General features: G+C 41.9%; 1 protein-coding gene across 8 annotated transcripts in view; it reads right to left on the bottom strand.

Moving 5' to 3' along the window:
• The window catches only part of LOC105475298 (laminin subunit beta 4), a 111,535-nt gene that overhangs the window by 34,998 nt on the left and 57,098 nt on the right, over positions 1 to 19,439 (bottom strand). For all 8 annotated transcript variants that reach the window (XM_071094679.1, XM_071094677.1, XM_071094681.1 and 5 more), the window contains exons 19-26: positions 14,617 to 14,794; positions 12,929 to 13,072; positions 11,294 to 11,525; positions 10,690 to 10,847; positions 8,704 to 8,928; positions 7,716 to 7,936; positions 2,986 to 3,082; positions 766 to 1,141 (exon numbers count right to left, since the gene is read on the bottom strand). In XM_071094679.1, coding sequence (XP_070950780.1) covers positions 766 to 1,141; positions 2,986 to 3,082; positions 7,716 to 7,936; positions 8,704 to 8,928; positions 10,690 to 10,847; positions 11,294 to 11,525; positions 12,929 to 13,072; positions 14,617 to 14,794 — 1,631 coding nt within the window. The remainder of the gene's footprint in view (positions 1 to 765; positions 1,142 to 2,985; positions 3,083 to 7,715; positions 7,937 to 8,703; positions 8,929 to 10,689; positions 10,848 to 11,293; positions 11,526 to 12,928; positions 13,073 to 14,616; positions 14,795 to 19,439) is intronic.

The following is a 19,439-nucleotide window of genomic DNA, read 5'->3' as shown; positions in this document are numbered from 1 at the left end:
AAATAAGCTTGCCTTTTCGAAAAATGAAAACACTTGGTATAAGACTTCATATTAGTGTATAGGCATCTAAACACCTGAAGAGCTTGGGAAGATTTGGTAAATTTTCACTAGGTGTATCATTGAAACAAATATATGTTGTTTTTGAAACCACCATAACTACCATACTTGCAATTTTATATCTTTCAGCTTTACTGAGTTTGGGCTTCCCCATTAATGACTGTCTTTTTGTTGCAATCAACGGCATCTGTAAAAATCAGATATAATCCTAACTAGGTGAGAAAAAAGTAGACAAACATGATTACCAGCTGTTTTGTTTGTTTGTTTTTGTTTTTGTTTTTGAGACAGAGTTTCACTCTTGTTGCCCAGACTGGAGTGCAATGGTGCAATCTTGGGTCACTGCAACCTTCGCCTCCAGGGTTCAAGCGATTCTCCTGCCTCAGCCTCCTGAGTAGCTGGGATTACAGGTGCCTGCCACCCGCCTGGCTAATATTTGTATTTTTAGTAGAAAGGGGGTTTCTTCATGTTGGCCAGGCTGGTCTAGAACTCCTGACCTCAAGTGATCCACCCGCCTCAGCCTCCCAAAGTGGTGGGATTACAAGCATGAGCTACGGGGCCCGGCCCAGCCTGGTTATTAACTGAACAACTATCAGTCCCCTAAAGTCAACATAGGTACATTTCTAAATTGAAGGTTGAGGATGTTAAAGCTTGGCGGGAGTTAAGGCAAATCAGGAGTTTGGCTGTCTGTTACTTGAGCATAAATCTTACCTAACAGAGTCATGATAATCCTTGACTTTTAAGAATTTCCCAGATGGGAAAACAGGATGTTTCAAAATCCTTTCTATTTCAGACACGTTCTCTCTGAGGCCTTTGAAGTCTGCCTTACAGACAGGCAGGGTCTCTCTTTTATCTTCCATGTTAGCAGCCAGTCTCATTAACCCTTGCACCGCTTTGGAGAGGGAAGAAATGGTGTGATCCCATTGATCAAAGCACAAGTGACATTGAAGACAAGTAGGGAATTCCTGGCTGTGACCCCGGGCACAGCGATCACATCTCTGGCCGCTGACACCCTCCCGGCAGCGGCACATGCCTGTGTCTGGATCACAGATGGGCTTCTGGGTACCCGCCCTGTTGCAATCACATGCTAAAAAGGAAAAGAGAAGGAGCAGAGAATGTCACTGGGTCTTTTGTTGATGACTAGCTCAAGAATCAGGTCTTTTCTTCTCTCCTGAGAATCTTCCCAACTCACACTTCTAAGATGAATATTTAAAGCCAATATAATTTCAGAGATCTGTGCAATAGCCATTACAAGACAGCATGGCTCTCTATATTCCACTAACAAATCAGTTTACTATTTCAATTTGGTAAATATCAGATGTTTTTATTTTGTGAGTGCAAGCGTCTACAAGTGGGATCCTCATCTATTTGAGTAAGAAGTGTGATTTAATGATGGACACATGGTAGTAACTCTGCTGCTACAGCCTCGGAGGGTGGTGTATCGAGACTCTCTAAGAAGTCCCATGGTCACACTTCTTCTGAGTAAAGCCCAGCTTGGGTGTGCTGACCATGCTGTCTTCCATTACATAAGGAAAACAATTTCATTTGCCAAAAAGGAGAGGAAATTAAATTCATTTCGTCTTAATTAAAAAAAAAAAACTGATTCCACACAGTACTTTATTTGAGTAGGTTTCTGACCAAGCCTGAAGATAGAGGATAGGGAGATCTACTGATCTTACTGCAATCTCCAAAAGATTAGGGAATCACTAGCTTATGCTGTTGGACTAACTGCAAGGAATAAGTAATTTAAAAATGCATTTGAGGCTGGGTGTGGTGGCTCATACCTATAATCCCAGCACTTTGGGAGGCTAAGGTGGGTGGATTTTTGAGCCCAGGAGTTCCAGACCAGCATGAGCAACATGGTGAAACCCTATCTCTACAAAAAATACAAAAATTAGACAGGTGTGGTGGCATACACATGTATTCCCAGCTACTCTGGAGGCTGAGGTGGGAGGATCACTTGAGCCCAGGGAGGTTAAAGCTGCAGTGAGCTGTGATCATGCCACTACACTCCAGCACAGGCAACAGAGTGAGACCCTGTCTCAAAAAAAAAAAAAAAAAAAAAAAAAGCATTCGTTAGTTTGAGTAAAAATGATGCCAATTACAAATAAAAACTAGTTAACACACTAGGCTCTTCAGCTAGATAACATCTGTCCAGCACATTGGCCTTGGTGCAGAGGCTTAGCAGGTACCACTTAGGGGACGGTGTCATGCCACTTCATCACCCGGAGGCCATTCCCCCTTGTTAGCCACTCTTCCCCAGGAGCTTTAGTGGGGTTTGTGGCCTGACTTGATTATTTGCAGTTTCCTCTACTGCTTCTCTATAAAAGATGAAAGGATTTTTATGAAATAAGATTATGAAAACAGTAGAGGGACACAGGGAAAGAGGCTTTAAGATAGATTTTCCAAGAGCCAAAGTTTCACCCTGGGTTTTAACCCAGCAATTCCACTTAGAACTGAATAAGTGGGGCCCAGAGAAAATCATTCAGACTGTGCATTTGAATGGGGCAAGGGAATGAGCAATGTTTTTTAGCCACAAGGGCACATTTATAAAGGAATGGAGAGGAGGAAAGAGTTGCCATGTGTGGCTATGTATCACTGACCAGGGTGATAAGCCCATGATACCTGACATTTCTTTGGATTTTCTTCTTTTGGAAGCTGACTGTTCCATTTGTAATGAGTTTGAGGAATTTTAAGACAGGCTATGAATTTTAATATAGGCTAAATTTTTAACATAGGAGGAAAATAATCTTTTTGCAGGGCTACAGGAAGATTATTTTCAAAATGTAGAATTAAACTTTGTGAATTTTCTAAGTCCACCTTATTAAAAGCAACCAAAAAAAAAAATTTTAAATTCAGTTGATTCATAGCATGTCCATGGTAGGGCCAGGCTGACTGCATAAATGAGTTTTTAGAATTCCCAGTACTTACGAATGCATCTCCCAGGTGGATCACCATAATAATTTTCCTGGCACTCACTGCAACGTTTCCCGCCGTAGCCTAATTTACATGGACACTGGCCTGTAAGCTGTGAGAACAGTCATGGGTGAGGAATTGACAAGCTTTATGGTCTAAAAAAATAATGCATTTTAACAGGAAACATTTTCCCCTCTGGTGATTTAGAACATACAGCTGTGCAAAGGCGGAGGAAGGATGATTCCCATGGCCAGCAGCCACCCCCGACAATACCAAGGATCAGGAGTTAATGTGCTTTGGCCTAAAGCTCCTGAATATATCGCCTGCGTCCAGATGTTCAGGGACAGGTGGCCCAAACTGGGAAACATACACAGATATAAATGAACACAAAACACATAATGAGAAATGGGCCAGATTCTTTTCCTCAACTGTTATGGGAGTTCCTCCGTAAGTGAGTGAGGCCAAAGACCTGGTCTACCATTCATCAGTTAATGTGTCAAGTAATGTTTTCATTATGGAATGTATGATGTAGTTTTTACCAACTGGATTAGCGTTTTGCTCAAGAAAACATCTTTTTTTTTGTACTTCACGCTTAATGATTTAATGAGAGTTACTTAACTGTGTTTTTCAGAGAGGGCTGAACTTTTCTTTACCCTCCCAGCTGAACTCTAGACCAGCTTTTCTGAAAACTGAGGAGGTTGGAAAATTAACAGGAGAAAATACAAAAGCAAATCACTATTGTTGTAGGCCTAAATTAGCTGCTTAAACAACAACTCCATAAGTTTCCCGTGAATAAGTGGCTGGATTCATAGAGTGACTGAATCTGCCACGTTTCTTTTTCTTTTTTTTTTTTTTGAGACTGAATCTCACTCTGTTCCCCAGGCTGGAAGGCAGTGGCACGATCTCGGCTCATTGCAACCTCTGCCTCCCAGGTTCAAGCAATTACTTCCACCTCAACCTCCCGAGTAGCTGGGACCACAGGCATGCACCACCATGCCCAGCAATCTTTTGTATTTTTAGTACAGACAAGGTTTCACCATGTTGGCCAGGCTGGTCTCGAACTCCTGACCTCAAGTGATGCCCCTGCCTCAGCCTCCCAAAGTGGGATTACAGGTGTGGGCCACCATGCCTGGCCTGAATCTGCAAAGTTTCAATATCTTTGGAGTTCCTGCCAGCTTCTGCTCAAATATAAGGAGTTATGTGGTGCTTGTTGCCCTGAGGCCTGTTGTACTGCTGATTGCCCCTGATTATTGGGCAGTGCTTTCTTATACCAAAGTAGAATCTGCCTCCTTTTAACTTGTTCCCATTGTTCTGTGTCCTTACAAAATTGCACAAAACAGTTTGCAATTGCCTCTTCCCCCTTACAGTCCTTCTCTCAACTAGAGATGGCCATTCCAACCTACCTTGGCTTCTTTTCTTCAGGTCGATCACCCCTAAGTCTCTCTAGCCTTTGTCACAGAATAGCATAGTTCTGTCCATTATCTTGGTTGTCTCCCTTTGGGCACATACTAGTCTGTCAATATAATGTTTAAAATATGGTGCTCAGAAATGACAACAATGCTCCTGGCACCATCGGGCCAGTAGAGCAGATAATGGGACGGTAACTGTCCTCAACCTGGGCACAGCACCCCCCTACTCTAGCCTATCCAGGCGTTGCTTCTTTGGCAACCCTACCACTCTGCTTGCTCACTGGAAGCCTGCACGCAATGAAAATCCTCAGATTTTTCTCACAAGAGCTGGTGCCAAGTTCTTACTCCCACCCTGTATTTATGCAAGGGATTTAAAAAACCCAGTTGCAAAACTTTACTTTTACCCTGTTAACATTTCATCTCCTTGTTTCCAGCCTGCATGACAGCCTACTGGGATATCTTGTTCTGTCTTTATCATATTAGCTTACGGCTTTGTAATATCTGCAAATTTGAGAAGCATGTTTCTCCAACTCCATCTAAAGTGTTGATGAAAATAATGGATGGCACATTTGGATCTCTCTGTGGGAATGTACCAGGAGCCACCTCTTGGCTAACATAGAGACATCTATCAGTAGTTGTTTAAACAGCTGGGAATCTAAATGTCCACATGTCTTCTCTGCACTCCAGTGAACATGTTTCTTGATTGCAGAGACCAGTGTTCCCCCAAGGGATCTCCTATGCACCAAATAACCCAAAGGACCCTTGTCATGAGGGGCTTCCTGGTTAAACCAAAACCATCTATCTTTCAGCTTCATAGGCTACCTTGGAACTGTGGTCTTTATTGAATGCTGCTACAAATATGCTTCCCAAAAGGTCTAAGAAACTTGCCATATAGCGTTGTCTTGAGCACTAGGAGTCCCTCAAGAATTGGGAAGCCAGGTGGTCACGTGGAGATCTACCACTTTATTCTATGGTTAGTGGCTGCAGGCATGGGGAACGGAGGGGAGCTTATAAAACAGGCATGGCCGTCCAGTGTCCAGATCTTGGTTTCTAACACTACTCTCTAGTAAAGGAATCAGTGTTCCTTAGATAAATAGCTGATTCTAGGACTGGGGCAGAGAATACATAAGATGAGCCTGGAACATTTTGCAGTGCCAGAAAGTAAGAAATGCTTTTTAAAACTCTACAGTATTGGCCTATGTCAAAGGGACACAGGAGCCACTGAGAGATCTTCCAGTGACCAAAGCTGGAACAATTTGAACCACAAAATAAAGTAGTGTTGGACTATCCCCAAAAGTGTAAATATCCATGAGTCCATGCTGATATAAATAAACGGTCGAACGAATGAATAAACGTAAGACAACAGACAAATCTCCAGTGCAGAAGAATTCCAATGATTCGTGGAGATACTCTGTCTTTGAGGAGGAAGAGCATAGCTCCCTACTCCTTAAGTAGGTTGTACATAGTGACTTCCTTCCATGGAGCACAGTAGAAAAAGGAGGAAAAAGAGTAACTTGATGATATAACAACCTGACAAACACTGCTTCAATCAGGTGACCAAAATTCACATTAACAGTGATAAGTCATGTTAATAATATGTACCCTTAATAGGATGTGATGAGAGTGGCACTTGACCTCTCTGGTGTTTTCAGAACCTATAAACCCAGTCTAATCATGAGAAGAATACCAGATAAATTTGAATTGAGCGACATTCTACAAAATAAGGAAGGCCTGAGAAACTATCGCAGCCAACAGGAGCCTAAGGAAATAAGATGACTAAATATAATGTGTTCTGAATGGACTCCTGGAACAGGAAAAGGACATTAGCTAAAAATTAAGGAAATCTGACTAAATTTGTTAGCAATAATGTATCAATATTGATTCATTAATAGTGACAAATGTTATTAAATTAATATAAGGTGTTAATAATAGAAGAAACTGGGTATGGTGTTTATTTTCTCTGTTCTATCTTTACAACTTCACAAATGTATTCTGAAACAAAAAGCTTATTTTTAAAAAGGTATGTTGTGGGGGCTGGGCGTCGTGGCTCGTGCCTGTAATCCCAACACTCTGGGAGGCCGAGGTGGGCGGATCACTTGAGATCAGGAGTTTGAGACCAGCCTGGCCAACATGATGAAACCCTGTCTCTACTAAGAATACAAAAATTAGCAGGGCATGGTGGCGGGGGCCTGTAATCCCAGCTACTCAGGAGGCTGAGGCAGGAGAATTGCTTGAACCCAGGAGGCGGAGGTTGCAGTGAGCCAAGATCATGCCACTGCACTCAGGCCTGGGTGACAGAGCAAGACTCTTGTCTCAAAAAAAAAAAAAAAAAAAAAAAAAAAGTATGGTGTTTATGTGGGTTGGTGGATGAGGATTGGAGAGAAAGGAAAAGAAGAGAAGGAAAAACACATTCTACATATAAGAACTACCTTCAAAAGATTTGACCTTTGAATAATAGGTTAAATAGTGCAGCTGAAATAGGAGGTGAGCCATGCTTACTAATTGAAAAGACTCCAGTTACTTAAATTTGCATTTTCATTCCAATTAAATCCTGATCCCTATATTGTGAATTTGGCTTTTTCTAACATTTCTTGTCATTGTTTTTACCCTTTTCCCCCCAAACTCTATTAATGTGAAAATTATTTCAAAGAATAGATTAAGCCAAAAGACAAAAACCAAAACAACTGCCAAAAAAACTAGGCATGATATTAGCAAATAGTTTTTTTCCCACAAGTAATGTTATCCTTATTAAAAATTCTGTGCTCACTGGTTTATTGACTGAAAAATCACACATGCATCTATCTATGTAGTATTAGTTGTATATGAAACATTGAAGATTTGCTCCTGGTACACATGCCTACATGATGCCAGTCTAGAAGTCAAGAAGACTTCTTATTTTACCCATATGTAAAGCCATTGGTGAGCAATAGGAAACAACAGCTCAGTTTTTTAAATGGACTTGTGGGTTTTGAAGGTATCTGTTTATTTTCGTTCTGATTAATAATCTCTTCTGATTATTTCTTAGATCTTCCCTATGATTACACGTATGAAATAGTGAAAGGTGAGGTTGATGTCTGTGTTCCATTGTGTATGAATTCTGACTTCCTCAGTCACAGAGAGAAAACTGAAGTAGGCGAAGCTGAACTGAGATGCTCATTCTCTTTTTTTGGTTTTCATTCCTTGATAGAGGCTGACTCCATCCCCTGTAAGGCCAATCCTGTTTAAATGTACTAGTTAACAACAGTACATAAAAGAAACTTTCTTTACACATTTAGAAACCATGTCTCACTATCAGTCCTTACTCTGAGTGCACTAGTAAGTTTTAAAGTATCTTGCCTGGTCACAGTGGCTACTTTGAGAGGTCCTAGGGTCACAGTCACATGACTGACATCCTCTGCCAGGGACCAGATTCCAGTATCCATCAGCACAACGATCACAGGCCAGGCCTGTGACATTCGGCAGACAAGGGCATGCACCAGTGACAGGGTCACAGAGGCAAGCTCCCCCACCAGGGGGACACTCCACGGGACTCACGCCAGAAGCATGGCAGGAGCATCCTAGGATGATAAAACCATGATCAGAGGTAAATTCAATGATAAATTTGGCATTTAGCAAACCATACAAAGAGCATTTTAGACCTGGATGTACCATTTCTCCAAGGGGCTCAAAGAACAAACACCTTATAATAGTAAAGAATTTACCGAAGAATCTAAGCAGGTTGAACCCATTTAATGGTTTCTGATCTCCCCAAATGGCAAGTTCATGTGGTGGAACTTGTGCTAAGAGCTCACAGTTAGGATGCCTAAAAATCTTATTTTTCCCTCATGTCACTCACCAAAGTCCCATTTATTTAAATGACTTGAAAACAATGGTTCACTTATACATTACAGTCACTTGATGAGTTTGTTACAATGCAGATTCCTGGGCTTCACTCCCAGAGATTCTGACTCAGTGGGTCTGAAGTACAGCCTAGGAATTTGCATGTTAATACACCTCACCTCCCCACTGCTCTGGCACTGGTCAACTGCGGACTAAACTCTGAGAAACAATGCTTTGAATCCACGAGGACAGGTATTTCAGGCAACAGACACAAAAGGCAAACTAGTAACACCAGTGAGAACATTGTGGCTGCATCTGAGAATACCAGTGATTGCATTGCACTAATTTCTGTTGATGAGTTCAGTACAACAGCTCTGTCACCTGGTGGGTGCTGCTTTTGCCTGCTGGGACTGGCTTAACTGAAATGAGCATGGGAGAGTTGACAACACACTTACAAGCTGTCACTCAGCTGATACATTTCGCCCCGGGAGTTTTGCAGACTTACTTCTGCAGGTCTGATTGAGGGCTGATCCATAGTGACCTGGTTTGCAGAGCTGGCAGTTTGCACCCTGAGTGTTGTGCAAACATCGAAGGCACTCCCCTGTTACCCGGCTGCAGGACTCTGGATCGGTTACATCTATGTTGTTGTTGCAGGGACATGGTTGGCAAGGTGCTCCTGAAATTCTTGGATTTCCATAGAAACCAGTAGAGCATTCTCCACACTGAGTACCTGAAAGACAGGGGGAGGAAAAGGAATGGGGTGAGGTGTCAGTGTTGGGAGCGAGGAGGAGATCGATGTCCTAAATAGAAAATTATTGGGCTCCTCAAGAAATAATGAGAAATCCCACATTCGGGGTGAATAAGGAAAAGTGTTCTAAGTGAAACAAAACCTTCATTTTCATTATTATTCATTTAGAGAACAAAATAATTATTGGGCACTCAAAAGTGTTTGGTGGAGAATGGATTCCAGGCTTTCTTCAAATACCATGGAGCTGTGGGCTCAGGATATCTAGATCCTTATATAATCAGCATCACACTAGCATGCCCCAGGACCCAAGACTAATCTCAGCCCCTGTTCTCCTCGGGCAACCCACTCTCAGGTGATCCTAGAGGTGAACTAAGGTGAAAATAAAGCAGGCCTGAAGGGAAAGTCCCAAACAGCAATAGCCGTCACTTCTAGAAGTGAAGATGAGCAAGACCAGTTTTCATGACATATGAGCCCTTGAGGGTGTTTCTATTAAGCAGTCTGGAGGAACCACTTTTCTCTCCAACACTCTTTACCCTTGCAACCTTGAGATGACTGCAGCTTTTTAGGTGCCCAAACTGTGACTCCACTCTCCACGTTTTGGTTCATCCCACTTGGAAATGTTCATTTAGCCCAAACGTGGTCTCAGTTCTTAAAAACTGACCAAACACACCAAACTGTGCATGGAAAAGAGGCTGCAAGGGAAGAGGTGAGAATTAACTGTTGACCTTAGATGTAACAAATGAGGGGAAAATCAGGCATGTAATTTATTATCATGATAGTAATTATCATTAATATTGCCATATGTTCTACATATCATTAAATCAAATAGACTTCATAAGTTATCTTCTTGTTTGTAGTAAACCTTCACACTCGTGTTTAAATACCTTTTTATTTTTTCAATTTAGAGAGAGGGTCTTGCTCTGTTGCACAGGCCCCAGGCTGGAGTGTAGTGGCATAATCAGAGCTCACTGTAACCATGAACTCCTGGGCTCAAGCGATCCTCTTGCCTCAGTCTCCCCAGTATCTAGGACTACAGATGCAATCCATCATGTCTAGCTAATTTTTAAAATTTCTTTGTGGAGACAGGGTCTTGCTTTGTGGCCCAGGCTGGTCTTGAATTCCTGGCCTCAAGTAATCCTCCCTCACCCACTTCCCAGCCTTCCAAAGTACTGGGATTACAGGTGTGAGCCACTGTGCCTAGCTCTCTTAAAGTCTTTAACATTTTTAATTGTGCAAGAGATACATGTTTTGAATTAAGACTTATGTGATGTCTGTAGAACGCCCAAATATTGTTTCACGATATCTGAAAAAATTCGTAATGTCTATGAAATATCAAATTGAATATTTGACATTATGCAAAGAAGCATTTGACTGATTCCATTTATTTTTTAGTTGCTTGTTATATATAGTATATATGCTACTTTATCACATTTATATCTTACTTAACATGTGATAATTTTATTTTAAATAAATTAATTGATTTGGTCTCATTTGGTCAATTAATTTTCTAGAACATTATTTGCAAACAATTATAGCTCAGTGGCCAATGAGTTTTAATTGTCACTGATTTGTGAATCATTCAAATTCTTTGTTCAATAAAGCAGCAATTTATCACATTGTGTCTTCTTACCATTTCTGCACCACACATCTGTCCAAGATAGATAAGTCATGAATATATGATCATTTTACAGATTATAGTGTGGGATAAAGAGAAAAAATTGCATCAAGCACTATACCACATACCCGTATAACCTTGAAGACAATTGCAGATTACATCTGAGCTCCACAGATTCTGATAACAGGAATGGGCAAAATACTGATTGCTTGAGGGATCATCCGGACACAGGCAAGGACGACAGGGCTGTCCTGAAGAAGGATTTCCATAGTAACCATCAATACACCTGTCAAGACAATTTCCTTTCACCAAAATGTTCCCAGGAAAAGATCACGTTAGCCAATGAGGATTTGCTATACTTTAAAACAGTGCAACTCTGAAAACTGAATATTTTAGAAGACGTTCATTTGCTCTGCAAAACAACTTTTGGTTTTAAATCAAAAGTCTCAAGGTATGGTCAATTAAACTCTGTGTAATAGCACTCGATTTACATGTCACATTTGAGGAACATAGAAAGTAACATGCCAGGCAAATGTGTGTTATTGATTTAATCCAACATTTTCTGGCTCGTAAGATGATTTTGAAGGGTGAGAAAACAATGATCTCCCCCACCTTCAACAGTCCTCCCTCCCACACTTAAATGTTGTTGAGTCTCTACTCAATGGACCTCCATTAGGAGATTGGAACAAAGTATCAAAAACCTGAAAATTAAAGTGCATATGAATTCCATACCTTTCACAGTTTCTGCCAGTTGTAAAGCCTCCACAATTGAAGCATGACCCCGTCTCAGGATCACAAAGTTCAGCAAACCCATTACAAGGGCAAGACCGGCAGCTGGGAAATCCAAAGTAGCCTGCCAGGCAGCGATCACAGCGGCGGCCAGACACCTCTCCATGGCAGGGGCACTGTCCTGTTACTAGGTCACACACAGTGTCCTTTGATCCTTGAGGATGGCAGTGACATGCTGGATAAAGCAAAGAGAAGTATGCTGGGGCAGGGATGAGTGGTGTGTGGTGGTGAAAGAGTTACAGTTCTGGTGTCACGTTTCCTGTCCCAAGCTCGGTGAACCAAGTAAGCTTGTAAGGTGCTTAGGACAGAGCTTATAATGAGTTCCAGGTAAACGTTAAATAACAACTCACTGAGTCACTGGATAAACAGTATGTTGCGAACAATTGGGTCTTATGAACATTTGTTGTTTATATAGAGAAACCAAACAAGTAACATGTTTTTAATGACTTAAACTTCCATATATCTTAGGTATATTAATAAAACCTCTAGTATTAATATTATAGTATTAATATAGTATATATAACTACTATACTATAATAATGGTATAGTATTAATATAACCTCTAGATTATAAACCATGTAAGAACCCATCTTAACACGGTCAGAGTTTTCTTTTTCCTAGACAAGATGGGAGAGGCCCAATCCTTTTCTGATAAATTGTTGAATCCCTTGAGCCAATCTTCCCTGTGCCACAATGTGATGCCAGTTTATTTGATATGGTGGCACATGGAAGAAATGTTTGTTCCTTTGTCTAGATCCCTTTGTGTATCTCAGGCATTTTGTAACTTTTTTTTAAAAGAAAAGAAAGCAATGATGGGTCCAGTGATGGGCTGGGTGGGCGGCCATGCCCAAGCAATGCCCAGGAAGGGGAACCATCTCTCTGAATTACGACAGAAAAGATATGTTTCCCTACTTGGAAAGGAAATTAACCTATCTGTAGGTTTTCATGGTTCCTAAGGTAGGAATCTGAGGGAACAGTATTTTCACTAATGATTTTCACTGTGAAGAGAGAACTATATAGCATGAGAGCTGGATTATCACCTGTGGATGAAGCCCCATCTAAACCCTTATCAGTGAGTGACTTATGAACTGAGTTACAAGGCTGTTTGCAAACCTCGCATCAGAAAGGGTGACACCCTTGTTGGGAGAAGTCTTGTCTGTGGTAGCAGCATTGTCCCTTTCTTGACTCCCCAATCTTATCATTGTTTTAGCCTTTCCAGCCACTGGGCTCGTGAGCTAGATCCTCAAGCTGGCTTTGCCAGCTCCCTTCATGGTGCTCCACATTTTACCTTAACCATCCATTTGATACAGACTGCAAACTTCCAGAGGCATGGACTATGCTTTGTTCATTACTCTCAGTTCCTAATGCAGCTCTGCCTACAGTCAGGGCCCATTGATGAATGGATGAATGAAGTGTAGCAAAAAAATGTTCAGTATATTTTATCTACATAGATAGTCTGAATAATGTAGTCAAGTTTCCAATCTCCTCCCCTTAACCCCCCCCCCCCCATGACTTTGCCTGCTGTCAAAATGTCAAGACTGTGAGCAAGTGTTTCCCCTGGTATGTTTTGCTACGTACGGTGACAGCCATGATGCCCCAAACCATAGCTTCCAGGTGAGCACCTATCACAGCAGCGCCCGACCACAAGAGATTTACACTGGCACTGGCCTCCAAGTCGACTACAGCTGGATCCGACTGAGCCCTGGGGGTGACACTTGCAGGCTGCAAGGAACAAAGGAAGGGAGGTAGAAACGAATGAAAAGGCAGAGAAGCACCTCACCTTGTTAGTGGCTATAGTTTACCTCTCCCTCATTTAAGACCTCTTTAACACTCAACTCCCTCATCTGTTAAACAGGGATAATATAGGATCTGCCTTGTGGGACTGTTGTATGGATAAAAGGAAATAAGGTCTATGAAGTACTTAGAACAGTGCTGGTACATAGGGTGCTCAATAAACATTACTTAACAAGTTAACAGACTTAAAATTGGTTTTAAATAATTATTCTAATGTAATTAATACTATTGGCATTCTTAATACTTCAATTCCTGATGTTCTACATTGGTGCTGAATTTTACCTACTATTTTATTTATTTTTTAGAGACAAGGTCTCACTCTGTTACTGGAGTGGTGTGATCTTAGCTCACTGCAGCCTTGAATTCCAGGGCTTAAGCAATCCTCCTGCCTCAGCCTCCCAAGTAGCTAGGGCTACAGGTGTCTGCCCCTTACTAGTTTTTTGTTTGTTTGTTTTTTGTTTTTTTGAGACTGAGTCTCGTTCTATGGCCCAGGCTGGAGTGCAGTAGTGCGACCTTGGCTCACTGCAACCTCTACCTCCCCAGTTCAAGTGATTTTCATGCCTCAGCCCCCCGAGTAGCTATGATTACAGGCACGCACCATCACACCTGGCTAATTTTTGTATTTTTAGTAGAGATGGTCTGTCACCATTTTGGCCAGGCTGGTCTTGAACTCCTGACCTCAAACAATCTGCCTGCCTCGGCCTCCCAAAGTGCTGGAATTACAGGTGTGAGCCACCATGACTGGCCCCCCTTACTAGTTTTTTATTTCCCCCTATTCCATATAGTTCATGAGATGGTGGGTACCCTGAACTCATAGCTCTGTCCTAAGGGAAAAAGCATTTGCCTGACATTCAGGAAGCCTCGACTCTCATTGTAGCTGTCACTCTATAGCCACGCTTCTCAACTGAAGGATGATTTTGTCCCTCAGGTGACATTTGACAAAGTTTGGAGACATTTTTGGATGTCACAACTAGGGGAGGGCGGTACTGGTATAAGATCTGCAGGGCTGCTGCTAAACACCTGATAGTGCATAGGGCAGGCCCCTGCAGCAAAGAATTATCCAGCTCAAAATTTCAGTAGTGCTGAGGGAGAAAAATCCTTCCATAGCTAAATAAAATGGGTAAGTTACATACAGATTTTGGGCTCCAATATGCTCATTTATTAAATGAATATTTTGGGATGAAAGAAGATGTCTGGAGTTCCTTCCAGCACTAGAATTCCAAATGAATATTTTAGGACCATTGTTCTAGCCATCTAGCCTACAAATGCTGCTGCAAAGTTTCTCTTTTACACACTCACTGTACTGTGCATTACGATTCCAACACATCAGCAGACCGCTCTGTGTATCTAATTATTGAGTGATGCATATTTTGGTTGTTGTTTGGAGTGGATGCTAACATAAACTGATTTGCTCTAAAAAGCATTTGTATGGATGTCAATGCTTCATTTGAGTTCATTAAACAGATACATACCCACAGCCCCATCATGCAGCTTGGCGGACATGCTGATGATCAGCCTTTCACAGGCACCCGGGAGCACTTGAGGTCCCATTGCTGAGGCAATTTCAACACAGTTGTGAAGTTGATACTCATCTAAGTCCTGCTTGCTGCAGAAATTCTCCAATGAATTGATTTGGGGAATAAGGCCAAGCTTTTGAAAGAATGCAAAAAGACTTAACATTCAAACTATCTGCTGTGTAAGATTCTACTTACATATATAAAAAAAATTAGATCTATGAAAATAATGGTTGAAAGAAGACTCAACTCAATCCTTTAAGCTGGTTAGGACTGAAGACTTTTAAGATTTTCAATTTATGGAAGAAATATTTAAATATTTATATTTCTGGACTTGTGGCAAAGAAAAAAAATAAGCCTTTATCTTTTTACTGCCATATTTTTTACTTGCTAATATGTTTGCCTAGATTTGAAAGAGTAATAACATTAAGTTGGTTATTTTGAACAATTGGTGTTAAAAGCAGCCGTGAAAGTGGGTTTTAATTCAGCAGGCAAAGTCTGGAGACTAAACCTGTGCACAGATACATCTCCTCTAGTCTTCTTTTTGCCTTATCCATCCTGAAACCAGTTTCCATAGCCCTTTACTTCAACCCTCTTCAGTCTTTCCCTAATTGTCCTTTGACACACCCAGCTAGTGGCATCACAACCCTAGATGACCAGAGCTGACCCTTCGACAACACAGGTTTGAACTGTACAGGTCCCTTCTATGTGGATTTTCTTCCGCCTGTACTACTCCAAGACAGCAACGCCAAGCCCTCCTCTTCCTCCTCCTCCTCAGCCTACTCAGCATGCAGATGAAGAGGATGAAGACCTTTGTGATGATCCACTTCCATTTAATGAATATAAACATTTTCTCTTCCTTGTGATTTTCTTAATAACGCATTCTTTTTTCTAGCTTACTTTATTGTAGGATACAGTATATACTACATGTACAAAATATATATTAATTGGCTGTATGTTATTGGTAAGGCTTTCAGTCAACAGTGGGCGATTAGTATTTAAGTTTTTGGGGAGTATAAAATCATATGTAGGTTTCTGACTGCATGGGGGGTTGACGCCCCTAACCCCCGAGTTTTTCAAAAGTCAACTGTATTTACAAGTGTCTCTTCTTTCTGTGGCACTCTGAGCATATGCTGTTACCTCCTTACTACACAGAGGAAACAGACCCTAGCAAAAGGCCTGGAGGTTCCTACTACCTGCCTCCCAAATTCCAGGTTCTCAAGTCTTACCACCCATCCAGGACATGTAGTGCTCAAGAAGAAAGAGGTATTGGAGTGGAAGAGGTATCCCATTGGTAAATCCTCTAACCTCACAAAACTCTTCTGCAAATTCTGCTTGCTTTCTTTGCTCTCTTCCTCTCAACTCACATTTAAATGTGCTCAAGTCTCTCTCATCTATAAAATCACCTCCTCAATCGCACATATTCCTCTTGCCACTGCCCTGTCTCTGCCCTTTGACTTCTTAATAGCCAAATTTCTTAAACAATCATTTCCTTGCCATCACCCCTGCCTCATCTCCCATTCACCCTTCAAACCAATGCAATACTTCTCCCCTACCCCATCCCTAAATGTTAGAGTTCCTCAGGGTTCTCTCATCAGCCCCCTCCTAACTCCACACCTACTTCCTAGGTGATCTTGGCCACACTGGAACACTGTCTGAATGGGTGCCAGCATCTGAATTTACATCTCCTGCGCCCCTGTCAGTTGTGGGCTCCAGATCTGCACTGATATCTAATGCCTATTAGTTGCCCCACAGGCACTGCAAAACAAACATGCCTGAACCCCACTTTCCTTTCTGTGCTTATTCTTGGTAAACAATGCTACCATCTGCCAAGGTGCTCAGTGGAGAAAACTGAGGGAGGTCATCTTTGACACCTGCCTCTTTGCTATCAACACTCTTGCCTAACGCACGTCCCCCACACACCAAATCACAAGCCTGGCCAATTCCTCCTCTTAGATGTTTCTAGGGTACATTTATGGCTCTTTGTTCCCCTGCCACTTCCCTAATTCAGGCCACCTGGATGATTATAGTGGCAACCCAACAGATGGCCCAGTGTCCACTCTTGCCACACCCAATCGATTTTCTACACTAAAGTCAGAGTGATCCTTTTAAACGCCGTTTGTCCAGATAATCTCCTTCTTAAAACTTTCCAGTGGCTTCCCATTGCCTCAGGATAAAAATCTGAACTTTTTTTTTTTTTTTCATTTTGCTATGCTCCTCCTGCTCATTCTCTCAACCCCATGGTCCTGAATATGGGAGGTACTGCCCCTTTAGGGAGCATTTTGGAAATTCGTGGAGGTGGTTTTAGTTGTCACAGCAATAGAGTGATGTTTATTACAGGCATTTAGCAGGTCGCGGTCAGAAACGTGGGACATTCTCACAAAATGGCCCCTATAGCTTTTGAAAGTTCCATTGGATATTCATGAAGGAGAAAACACTGTTTATAGTTTGAGTTGAGAGCCTAACTCTATGTTTTTTAAACATGTTTACAACACACCTGCTTTCATGGCTGTCACCCCTGCAGTGATTCTATCTATGTGAGCATCTTCCTACTTCATTACATATTCTGGTGTATTCATGCCTGTACATGCACATATTGAAGTCTGATGATTTATTTATCCATTACTTTCCTTTTGTTTTTCTTTGTATTAATATTAGCATATTACATTGAAGTTATTTGGAAGTCATGTGTGCAGGTAGGCTATAGTGCCTTGAATTTCATTTCAGGATGGTAAGGAATATTAGAAAATACTTATAATAAAAATATTTTTAACAGTTAAAAAAGGGGGCATGGGGTTGGGTCAGATGAGGCTGAGAACCACTGCGAGAGTCACACTGAGCTTTTTGGGTCTCTGCCCTGTCACAGTTCCCAGGACCTCTAACCCCATGCTCTCGTTGCCTGGTTGTCTGCGTCTCCCCTTTAGTGAATAAGAACCGGGGTGGCAGGGATAATGCATGTTTTGTTTACACTTATGCCTACCACAGTGTCTAATTTATAGTAGGTGCTTCATAAAAATTTATTCAGTAAAGAATATTTACAGGTCTACTACTGTATTCTTAAGTTGATATGAAAATGACTCTGTGCTCTCCAAACACAAACCAAGTGGGGAGAGATGAAGAAGAAAGCCAGATAGGCTGGGGCTGGGGATGAGGGCAGCCAACCAGAGATTATTTACAGCTCTTCGTCTGAGCCATTGAGAGTTGGCCATTCTGGGAACTGAGAAGATGGACCAGATGACAAGAGTCCCTGTCAGCTATACGATTTTTTTTTTTTTTTAGACGGAGTGCAGTGGTGTGATCTCGGCTCACTGAAACCTCTGCCCTCGGGTTCAAGTGATTCTCCTGCCTCAGCCTCCCCAAGTAGCTGTGACTACAGGCAAATGTCATCATGCCCAGCTAATTTTTGTATTTTTAGTAGAGACGGGGTTTTGCCATGTTGGCCAGGCTGGTCTCGAACTCCTTATGTCAGGTGATCTGCCCACCTCAGCCTTCCAAAGTGCTGGGATTATAGGCATGAGCCACCGCACCTGGCCAGCTATAGGATTTTGTAATGCCATGATTCACTTCTTCTACTAGAAACTTTTAAGGACTTTATGTTTACCAAGTATATTCCATTCCATGGCTTAAAAAGAAGAATGGCAGTTTTATATTCTAGAATGCCTAATATATTTTTTACTCTAAACACAGTTTTATAAATGCACATACCATGTAATCTGGGTAACTGAAAACAAATTTCAGTGATCTCACAGTGCTTGCCAAACAAAAGGCATTTATGCAGAAGGAGCACCGTGGTTAAACAAAGGTTTCCTTTGGTCTTCTTGGTAATGTCCCCTGGTCTTAGATGCAAATGTTAATCTGGCTACAGAAAAGAATCAACTTTGAAAGGGCTGCGTCCCAAGCAGTCAAGTATCTTATCTTCCCTCAGCAACAAAATTGGTTGTATGGCATTAATCATGTTAGTCAGTGACAATGAAATGTGCAAGGACTTTCTCCTCCTGGACATTTTGGGTCAGAGACCACAGTGCACACTGTAGGTGCCCGGCCTAGGTCTGCCTTGGCAGGCTGGTGTACTCATCCTGTAGTGGGTGTGGCACTGGCTCCTGAAGCCTCACAGCTGTTCCCTTCTTCAGAAAACTGCACTCAGCCACCTGGTCCAGGGGTTTATGCACTCACAGTAGGGCGGATGGTGGTGGTGATGAACCTGTAGCTGGGCATATATAAGGCACCCCTTTGCCTCCAGGGAGGTTCAACTGTGTGGTGCAATCCAGGCTCCAGAGCTCCAGGTGGGATCAGCCTGAGGCCACACTTCAGTGGAGATCACATCCTTGCTTGGTTTCTTCCCCTGTCTTCCCCTATTTTCCTCACTCCTCTCCTCTCAGGAACACACCCTCAGTAAATCACATCAACCTGAGTCCCTGTCTCAGCTTCCGCTTTAGGGAATCTGACCTAAAACAGGTCTGGGCCTTTTCCCAGATTTCTGACAGTTACCAATTATGGGTTATTCTCTTAACTTTTATTTATGCTTCAGGTTTTCCAGAGTTATATGTAAGAGAATGATCGATTGAAAACTAATCAAATTCAATATTTTCTTTTATTTATTTTTTTGAGACAGAGTCTTGCTCTGTCACCCAGGCTGGATTGCAGTGGCGTGATCTTGTCTCATCGCAACCTCTGCCTCCCAGGTTCAAGCGATTCTTGTGTCTCAGCCTCCTGAGTAGCTGGGACCACAGGTATGTGCTATCACACCTGACTAATTTTTGTATTTTTAATAGAGACAGGAT

The sequence above is a fragment of the Macaca nemestrina genome, chromosome 4, assembly GCF_043159975.1.
Source record: "Macaca nemestrina isolate mMacNem1 chromosome 4, mMacNem.hap1, whole genome shotgun sequence".
In the NCBI taxonomy this organism is placed as follows: domain Eukaryota; kingdom Metazoa; phylum Chordata; class Mammalia; order Primates; family Cercopithecidae; genus Macaca; species Macaca nemestrina.
Note: the sequence above shows the minus strand (reverse complement) of the source record. Positions and strands in the feature narration are given on the sequence as shown.